Source organism: Chaetura pelagica, unplaced genomic scaffold (genome assembly GCF_000747805.2).
Source record: "Chaetura pelagica isolate M959 unplaced genomic scaffold, ChaPel_1.0 scaffold472, whole genome shotgun sequence".
Lineage (NCBI taxonomy): Eukaryota > Metazoa > Chordata > Aves > Apodiformes > Apodidae > Chaetura > Chaetura pelagica.
Genome location: NW_009952566.1, coordinates 2,958,890 through 2,969,509, shown reverse-complemented (window position 1 = coordinate 2,969,509; position 10,620 = coordinate 2,958,890). Strand labels below are relative to the sequence as shown.

Here is a 10,620-nt window from a genome sequence, read left to right as displayed (position 1 = left end):
ACTTGATAATTAAAATGATGTCTTAGCCTTGTTTCCCTTTTACTTCTCATTATTCATATGCTTACCCAGCAAGTATTTTCATAACTTCTCTCATTTGAATATTTGCATTGTCTTTTATTTTTTTTCAGTGGAATCTCTGTGCCAAAAAAATTGGATTGAAAATCAGCAAATACAAGAGAGAACTTATGTACAACATCAGCTTCAGGATCTGAATAAAATTTCTACTTGTTCAAAATTTATAGAGAAACACTTGTAAAATTTGGGAAGAATCTTGTTTGTGGTTCAATAACTGTAGTTTAACTACTGAGGGCAGTATAGCCTTTAGGTATGTTTAGAGAGTCACTGTTGTGGGCTTAGTTCATTCCATCCTTGGCTTTGTCATTGTGCAGATGTGACTGTGCAGTCTGTGTGTTGATTTTGGCAGAAACAATTTTGTGGAGTTTCTCATGTACATGTTTTCTAATGTAGTGTAAGTTTGTTCTTGTTGATTTAATGTTATCAAAACTATTTTAGGCTGTTGACTGGTGCTTTATTGTTGGCATGTGCCAACACTGTAACATATCCTGCTTAGAGATTAGTAATGCTGAAACAACAGTCTAATGAAAAGAGAGAGGTCCCAAAACAGCAGGAGTAGGAACTTGCTAGTTCCTGTTGAAATGAACAAAAAACCCAAGCTCAACAAATTCTTCCCCCTCCCTGGCCAGAAGGAGCAGACTTATCAATGGAGAGCACTGTACATAGACTAATGTGTAGCCTTGATCCATTGAAGGTTGTTGCATATTTTACCTTTCCTTGCTAATTGACAGTGTCATACTTCATGATATAAGGGCAAAGTTAATTATTTCTGGTTCATGTGATGGTAATTGTAGAAAAACATATTTTCGACTGCATCTCTTTATATTTCCTTCTATTTTCCTGTTCTTTCTCTGTCTCATTCTTTAGGTCTAGCTTGGGATATTGGAAAGAAAGTATATTACTCTAGTAATTGTTTATCCTTGCAACTGCTGTAAAATAGCTGGAGTTAGTTTTGATTGGTAACACATTTCTGCTACAAGAATTTGGATATTTTTTCCTGCAGTTGCTGGTGCTGGATGCCCTGACAGAGAGAGAAAAGTTGCGATTTATCGGTATGTTCATGCATATCCATCAAATTAAGACCATAGTAGATTAAGTATTGTAGTGGTGGTGAGCTCTGTAGATTATTGGATTGGATTACACCTCTCTCCCTGTAGGTGTAAATGTGTACTGACAGATATTTTCTAACTAGGCTTGACTGTATTAACAGCTGGGAAAATCTAGTTTCTTCTGTAGCTTTGAGTAATTTTTGTGCTGTATTGTATGACTGAAAGTTAGTAACAAAGAGTGTTCCTGGACTCTTACAATCAACTTAACAAGGGGGATTATAACGCAGGTGGCCAGGACAGAACAAAACAAAACCAATACTATCTTAAACGGCAGAAATAATTGTGGTCAGCATCTTGTAGGTTCAGCTTAGCATTCTTGCTTAGGTCTGCTGCAGCTCATTGAAACAGTATTTACATATGTGAGTTACATGCTGGGGTAGGGAGGGGACCTTCAGTATGTCATGGTTAGCATTGTGATTCTGTACTCAATCTAAAAACAAGCTCTGACCAGGATGAAATGTCATGCAGTTCAGTAGGATTGGAAATCTAACTATGCAAACAACAGCAGTGAAACCGGGCTTGTTAGGTGGCTGATCATATTTCTGGAATCTCACTTGTGTGTTAAAACTGGAGTTGCAGACTAGCTTGAGTAGCTTTGCACTGTTTTTCCTTTCAATCTTCCTCCTGTTTGACCTCCAAGAGACATTATAAATAAAAAGAAACCTCTCTCACACATACCATGCTTTTGCCAGGAAAAGGGAAAGATCAAGTCTTTATCTAAAACAAAGTCCAGTGATGTGACAGCTGTTTTCTGGCTGTTTGCACTGGCTTTGTGGCTTGATGTTCATAGATCAAGTTTTCAAAGCACAGTTTCTCCAACTTATATTCCTATCCTCAGCGGATGGGTAGTGGGATTTATCACATCGATCCTAAGTAGGAAAGACCGCAGTGGTCCAGGTGAGCCCATTTGTTCTTGACACAGCTCACCAAATGGGCAGGAAAATTACATATTTCCTCCTCTCTTTCCTTAGAAAAAAGTTGTTGCTCAGTCAGAAGTTGTGGAAAGTAACCTAGCTTGAAATAACATTTACTCCCCCAGGAGAATGCATGATATGAAAGAAATTAAAATATATTGAGTATAAGACAACAGCCAAATGGCTTGGCAGTAGCCATGCCATGTTATCATGAATGTTTGGATCAAAAAAGGATTGCTTTGGGATTTTTTCACATCTTTTCTTATCTCACAGTTCCTGTGCATAGATGCATCTACAAGATTTCCAGAGTATTCTGAAATCCCCAAATCAATTCATCTTTGTTAGAATTACATCACAGATTATAATACACCATAGAGAATTCATAAAACTGGATATAGGGTTCACAACTAGAATTTCTTGGACCAACTCCTAAATTTAGCATTAGAAGATGTAACTGACCCTGACAAAACTGGTGCTGTATAACCGCTTTAATGCTGAAGTAATGTCTGTCCCTAAGACAGGCTGAAGTTGTTTTTTTGGGAGGTTGGGTTTTTTTTTAGTGCCCTATCTGTTGCTTGGTGCTCTGATAAAACAAGCAAATAATTTATTTCTGTCACAGACCATAAAAGCTAAATACTGTTTTGGCACTGTTACAAGAATAGGTACTACAGTCATGTAATTTGTAATGCTCCTTCATGCTATTTTGCGCAGCAGCTAGGAGATACCCCTGAAATTATAGGACCTTTAACTGTGTCACTATTAACATCAGCTGCCAGAACTCTTCAGAAATAGGCCTTTCTTACAATATTTAATGAATGAATGCTAATGGCTTGTATTTTAAAATAAGTGTCTGTAAGTACAGTAAGTCTCTGTAGAGACTTAATGAAAAGGTTTATTAGTTTTGTTTTCTCTTCCCAGATGAAAATGTCAGAAGATGATACTAATATGGAAGAATACCCCACTGAAATCCATGATTATCTTGCAGCATTTGAAAAATCTCTTGGTTCTGTAGATGAGATGCTGAAGACAATGATGTCAGTTTCCAGGAGTGAGCTTCTCCAAAAGGTAAATAGTCTTCCTTTTTGTTATTAATGCAGGAATACCTGAGAACCCAAACTGAAATAAAAGGGTCTGTTAGGCAAGCCACTGACCAGAGAAATAACAAGTGTGACACTTCCTACCCTTGATACCTAATAATTGAAATGTTTACATTTCTAAGATATCCAGATGGTCTTACAAACAAAAGAATTAAATATATGTTCTTCCAAGCTGAAAGGAGATGAACCTACCAGTGAATCATTTAGGTAGAGGACATTCTAGCTTATTCCTGACCTTCCTTATAGTGCATGCTGAGTGCTCTTTCATGAAACAGTGAGGTCATTCACATTTTTGTCTGAGACCTTTTCACAGCAAACTTAATGGAACTTAGTATACCCAGAAGGACATAAAGGTGAAGTGACAGTAATGAGAAATAGTATGATTCTGGAAGTCTAGACTTGCAGAACCGGGTGGGTGCTTGAAAAACCAAACTGTCTCCTCTAGCACAAGTCTGTAAAATGTGGGTTTTTTTCAGGGCATAAAGACAGAGCAAGGTACTGCCTGAAGACTCCATACAAACCTCTCTAACTTTCAACATGTAAAGCCAAACATGTTCTTTTCTTTGGGCAAGAAAATGCTAGCACAGGAGGATACTTCTTTATCTTGTGAGAATTTCTAATGCAATTAAATGATGAAGAAAACAGTCTTGACAACACTGATCTTTTGACAGTATCCATGTTAGAACTAGTGAGCTGTACAATTATGTTATCAGAGTTTCTGGAAATCCTATAGGACTAAAACAATAAATTGACTTTGACAGTTGAGGAAAAAAACCCCTTGTTACCTTTATTCTTCCTTTGTCTTACAGCCCTAAGTATTCCAGCATGCAATGAACACAGTTTACTGTGTGCAGTGTTAATGTTCGTTGATTGTCTGCAGCATGCTATATTCACATTTGAGCTTCTGCAATCTTAAGACTTCTTTTTTACCATCCATTGATAGCAACAGCTATTTTGAATTAAGCTTCTATGTAAAAATCAGGACTTAATTTTGACTATGGGAATAGCAATCCAAGAGCTGTATATCAACAGGTTTTTGTGCTTTTGGCTATATGTGACTGTGGCATTAAGCATCACACTGGGAAAATTAAATTAATATTTGCAGAGAGAATGGTTTTGTATTGGCACAGAAATAGGCATAGACATGGTGTCAGTGAACTTGTATTGCAAAAACGTGCTCCTTCATGCACCTTTTTGTACAAATACATTCATAATTATAAAATACGCCTATTACTAAAATCTATGCACATCTGGCTTAGAGTTATGCAATTGTGGTGTGTTTTTTTCATTCTAGTTAGAGCCTCTTGAGCAAGCAAAGCTGGATTTGGTTTCAGTGTACACGTTAAATTCAATGTTCTGGGGTAAGTATTTGGTAAAAAAAATGTATTTATTATTACCATTTGAACACCTTCTTGACAGCTGCAAACATTAAATAATCATATCACCTAGCCAAATAATTAGAAACTTTTAATTACCTCTAGGACCCAAATTTTTGCTATTACAGGGTAAACCATGTTGAAACTGCAAATAAAAAACTGATAATCACAAAAGCTGATTTTGTACATCCATGAGGATGTTTCTTTCTGTCTTTTTCTTGGCAGCATTTTCTATCCTAAGAACAGAAAGCTTAACCATGTTAGATTTTTTTTTTAAACTGCAATATTGTATTATAATAGTTTGTTAGATACCTAAAAATACAATAAACTCCAATTCTTATGAATGGTTTTAGTTTTCCTCTGTGACTGATTGATTTCAGTCCTCAGTCATCACATCTTTCCATTTCAAAAAGACATGTTTTTTCTTTCAGTGTACTTGGCTACTCAGGGAATCAATCCAAAGGAACATCCAGTGAAACAAGAACTGGTAAGATTCTTACACTGCAATGCAATATATTACTTACCCAGGACAGTTAACTCATGTAGAACTAAAAAAAAAAATGTTTGTATCTACATTTAAAATTGTTGTGTTGCCATAATAGCACACATATGCTGTGTGGTGTTATATAACCGTTCTTATCCCCTGCTGGGCTCTCTAAATTGAGAAAGTAATATTTTTAGTTCAAAACAGTATTGTTTAAGGCAAAGTTAGAGTCTGCTGAAATTACAAAAGAACAAGAAGATAAATGGTGTCATCTTTTCTCCACCTTTATTTGAGAATTTGATTCCGAACAGCGCAGCTTTTCACTTGTATTTCCATTGTTAAATGGAAAAATGTTTCATGTCTGATGATAATTTATAACTTCCAGTATAGTATTTTTTTTTCTTATAAATACTTGGAATCATGTTAATCTTTGAGGCTGCCTTTTCTTACTTTTGTATGACTCTGAAAGTATAGAGTGCTTGATTTACTAGTGAAGACGGGAAAGAGCCCCCCCTCCCCCTTCCAAGTCCTCCATTAATTCATTTTCTCAGCAGTAAAGAATCCAGTTCAGCAACAAAGCTAAAAGCTTTTTTGGCACCAGTTGTATGTGTATTGTCCAGTAATTCTGCATTAGTGACATATTTACAACCTATAATAAATCTTCTAGGTTTGTCTTTATATTCCATTTAGATACATGACTACAGTATAGAAGGGCAGCTATCTTGAAAATTCTGCTGACTGAAAAAATCAAATAATTTAGCCTGAAGAAGAAAACAGAAATCAAAACTTATAGCTACCCGGTTTAATTTCTATATAAATGAAAATGCTAGATCTGTGCAATTGTAAAATACTTAGCTTAAATGTAATCCTTACATAACCAATGGAGTGGGAGGTAGGACTGAAAAATGTGGAAAGCTAGCCTGAATAACAAGAATACTTCTATTTTTAATTTTGTGAGGTTTTCAGTAGTCTAGACTGTATCATATAAAAAATGGATCAGTTAATATTTCATGAGTTTTCAGTCAGTTTCTTGTTCTTCCTATATTATATATAGTGCCTGAATATTGTGTTAATTTAGCAATACTAAAAAATAAATGTTATCTCTTCTGCTGTGAATGTTTTATGCTGGTATTTTATTTCACAATTGCCAGTCATTTTAACTCTGAATAATGAGTGAATTGTCACAGGCTAGATTCTTATCCAGTTCTCTTTTCCTTTTTCAAGTGTCAAGGTGAGTGAATGCACGTTCCTTCCCTCCAAGACCATTGTGATGTTCTCATTCATGTGGAAAGGGAATAAAAAAAGACTGTAATATTGTTTTGTTTTTTAGAAATGTTCTCCTTGTGTACCTACAGGGAATATACAGAGATTCCAACTGCATTAATAAAATTCACATTTAAGCTATCAGAGCTCATTTATTTTGTCATGCTGACATTTGCCAGCTCTTTTTTCCCATGTTGATACATGTAGGTTTGCCATCTGTTCTCATTAGCCATCTCAGTCACCAAAGAAATACTGGTCTATCATGATTTCAGACTCTGTAAACCTCTCCTCATTAAAACTATGTTTTTGATACAGAAAGAGTGGCCAACTTTTTGACAAATCAGGTGCTTAGAACGATCACTGAAGAGCTGAAAATCAGTTGTGTAGTGTCAGTCTCAAAACTTTTGTTGCAGATTCAAAAAGCTGTCAATGGCTTGTGTGAGAAATGTGTGGGTTACATAATATTAACGTGTATTTAGTTAGCAGTAACCATGAATGTTCCATTAATCCTCATTTGTCATTTGGGCATCAGAGCAGTGTGTATATATATGTGTAAATATGTTACTGTTGTTTGCAGTTCATATTACATTATCATGTAAAGGCCCTAGAGTTGAAGGCCGTATTAGGCTAAATATGTAGACATGAAATCTATCAACCAAACTTTTACGTATTTTGCAGAATTACTGTAAGTGTCCTCTCTAGTAAGTGAAGAGAAGCAGGCACTTAAGAGGGTGATGAATTGTTAAGGTGTGAGGGTATACTTAGGTGGGGCTGAATCCAAGCTATGCTTTGTTCAAAAAAAACCATTACTATGGTAGGGTTAAGATGGCAGATGCCACTGCTTCATGAAGTGGCAGTGGGAACAGGTTTTTTATTTATGATCATAAAAGAAGCTTCTGGTACAGCTGGAAATTCATCAGGCTGCAGTAAACAGGTTCATTGATAAGTTTGCTTGAGCATTTCAGGATCTTAACCACAAGACTTCATGTGGTTGCATGCGTAATGCTTGTACCAACTTTGATTTTGTGTAAGATGCTTTTTGACTTTTTTGGGTCTGCCTGGACATGCTACCTTTTTTTCTTTTTTCTTTCTCTTTTTTCTTTCTCTTTTTTTTTTTTAGACAGTAATCAGTATAATTAATCTATTAATATGTCATATCTAAATATTATTTTGCCATAGAATCATAGAATATGCTGAGTTGGAAGGGACCCATCAGGACCATTGAGTCCAACTCCTGTCCCTGTGTAGGGCATCATCCAAACACGTCTTGGACTTGAGCAGGCTGGGTGCTGTGACCACTTTCCTGGGGAGCTTGTTGCAGTGCTCAGCCACCCTCTGGGTGAAAAAATCTTTTCCTGATACCCAGCCTCAACCTTCCCTGATTTCCCTGATGGCTTCCTGCCATTTCTCCAAGTCCTGTCCTTGGTCACAGGAGAGAAGAGATCAGTAACTGCCCCATCTCTTCCCCTCATGAGGAAGCCATAGACTACAATGAGGTCACCATTCAGCCTCCTCTTCTCCAACCTGATCCAAGTGACCTTAGCTGCTCCTCCTAAGTCATCCCTTCTAGACCCTTCACCATCCTTGTGGCTCTCCTTTGGACACTCTCCAATAGCTTGATGTCTTTTATATTGTGGTGCCATCTTTTAATGTAGGCTAAACTCCAAATTAAGTTCAGTGTTTTGTTTTCTAATGTTGCCTGCAAGTACAGTTCTTGTCTCACTGTAAATTAGATGCAGTCTTCACCTCTGTAGGACTTAATGTTCCTTTGGTGGATATCATGCAAATATTAGTATGGTAGGTACCTGTAATGGAAAATCTGCTGAAGGGGAAGCCTCAAGTCTGCAAAGAGCCTTATATATATTTAAATGATGCTATTTTTCTAGGTATTACAGAAATGCATAGTGTAGAGCACTTGTACTCTGATTTTATTTTAGCAGCAATCTTGGGAGTGTGTTGTGAAAAACACTTTTTTTTTCTTTTTCCTAGGAGAGAATAAGAACATACATGAACAAGGTCAAAGAGATAGCAGACAAGAAAAAGGCATCCAAACTTGATAAAGGAGCTGCTTCTAGATTTGTAAGAAATGCACTCTGGGAACCAAATGCTGAAAATGAACATGCCTCCAAAACTTCTGCAAAAGGAAAAAAGAGAAAGATGGACTAAATTTCTGTTTCCCCTTAGATGAATTAGAGACACCTATAACTTATTTCAAAATTTGTTTTGCATAATGTATGCATCTTGCAGAGGTGCTATAAAGCAACATTTTGATTTAGTTATACTTAAGAATTTATAGGACTGTATTTTGTCCAGAACACTTGTCACTGAGGTAATCACATTATATGTGTATCTGAAAGTGCCATTTGATGTGAGCGAAGTAATATTTCATTAGTCAAATAAGAATTAACTAATATACACTTGCTGGTAATAGATATTAGTAATGTTTTGCTCATAATGCCTAAGAATTCCTCTTTTTTTTTTTTTTTAACTGCTGAATGATTGACACTTTTTTTAATGTACTTAATCTCCTGAATATTAAAAAGTCTCAAACAATGCTACCCAGTCTGTGGTCTTTATGCAAGAGCTATGTTTACTTTCTTATTATATAATTGTGTGAAATGCTATATTTGTAGAGTTTTGTAAGGTTTTTTCACTTGTGCTAAATTGTTCCCTTTTTATCTTCAGAACTTGACAGCTATATTCTCTTACTTCTCTTGCTTCTGAGACAACCAAGTTTCAAGGGCCAGAAGCAAACAGCCTGGATTCCACTCTTAAGTCACTGTGTCTAGTCAATTGGAAAGAATAGATATTGCCAAAGGGCAATTTGTAGGGTCTGAAAAAAGGAGCAGGCTGGGGACAGCTATGAGGAAACAGCACATGCAGGAACTTGATTGGAATTTTGGCTTCAGTATACATCCCTTACTGCTGACACAGAGAGAGAGATGTGCTCTGAGGTGGTAGGAGTGTGGTCATCTGTTGTGATTTCTCAGATCATCATCAGGGAAAGCATTCTCTGGTGCTGTAAAAACTATACTGTTTTGCAAATATTCTATTTGTTTTTCTAAAAATGTGAAGCTTAGTTGTTTAAGAGAGGTGGTGTATTAGTTTCTTCAGAAAAACCTCATTAGTTCATTTTTCAATACACTGCAAAGCAAAACACTATTGTTGGTTAACAATTTGAAGTTACTTAACTGCTTATGAACAATGTAGTTCACCAAAATGCAGTTTTGGTAGCAGTCTACAAAACTGATTGGGAAATAGTGTTACTGTGAAAGACTAAATTGTAAGAACAAATGAATCAATGTATACCTTAGTACTGGAAGCTGAATGACATACAGCAGATTGTTACTGTCCTTACAGATTTGTACTGCATCATGGAATGAATAATACAGGCTAAACTGAATTAGGTGCTGAAATGAAGGTTCTCTTGTTATTGACTATCTAAAAATATATATTTGAAAGCAAAAGTTAAATACATTGGCAAGTTTATTAAACTCAAATACTTGTTGCATATCTCTATAAACTTTTACAAAGACTGGTATGAATTTACACATTTTTGTTAATGATGAGCTCTTTGAAGAAACAGCAATTTTTTCAGTCCAACTAACAAGAGACCATATGTATATGCATGTCAAAGGCCCATGAACATTTGCTAGCTGAAATCTAAAATGAGAATGTTATATTTCTGCAGGTTTAATGTCATGCTTATGCCAAACAAAAGATCTGTTGGACTCCCAAGTATTTTTTTGTGTGTGTGATTAAGGTAAAAATGAAAAGACCCAAAGTGTGTTCTTAACCAAAGACAGCAATACTTGCGTAAAGCAGTTTTTGTCTTGGCGTGCTCATTTGGTTTCTACAGAGTATATTTGGAAGTTTGTGTGTCCTGTCTTGTACCTGTTTCAACCTGCTACTGCAAATGATAGCTGTAGACTATTATAAAAATAATTCTGGACTTTGTGTGGATGTTTGCATGTGCTAAGCACGAGATTCAAAATGTTAATCTTAAAAGCATCAATTAAAAAAAAAAAAAAAAAGAAAAAGAAAAAAGGCCAGGTGTCCTATGAACTAATTGGGAAGACAATAGGAAAAAAATGGTCTGAAGTGGCACAAGCCAGAAGCACTTTTATGTAGAGATTTCCTGGGAGATAATGTCTTATACTTCGAGAGGCATTGTCTTTAGGAAATGAATAGCTCAGCTTGTATTTACGTACAGTGCTGTTAATTAAAAGGGAATTGAAGGACATTTCCATTTCATTATTTTCCTCTTAAGCTTCAATTATAGCTTTTGTTCTAAAAGGTAAT

General features: G+C 35.9%; 1 protein-coding gene across 1 annotated transcript; it reads left to right on the top strand.

The window, feature by feature from the left end:
• The first annotated feature begins 3,012 nt into the window (after window positions 1-3,012).
• C1D (C1D nuclear receptor corepressor) lies at window positions 3,013-8,785 on the top strand. The gene is made up of 4 exons (XM_009993452.1): window positions 3,013-3,163; window positions 4,490-4,556; window positions 5,003-5,058; window positions 8,308-8,785. The coding sequence occupies exons 1-4, from the start codon at window positions 3,017-3,019 to the stop codon at window positions 8,482-8,484; spliced, it is 447 nt and encodes a 148-aa protein (XP_009991754.1). The 5' UTR covers window positions 3,013-3,016; the 3' UTR covers window positions 8,485-8,785.
• Window positions 8,786-10,620: the final 1,835 nt, after the last annotated feature.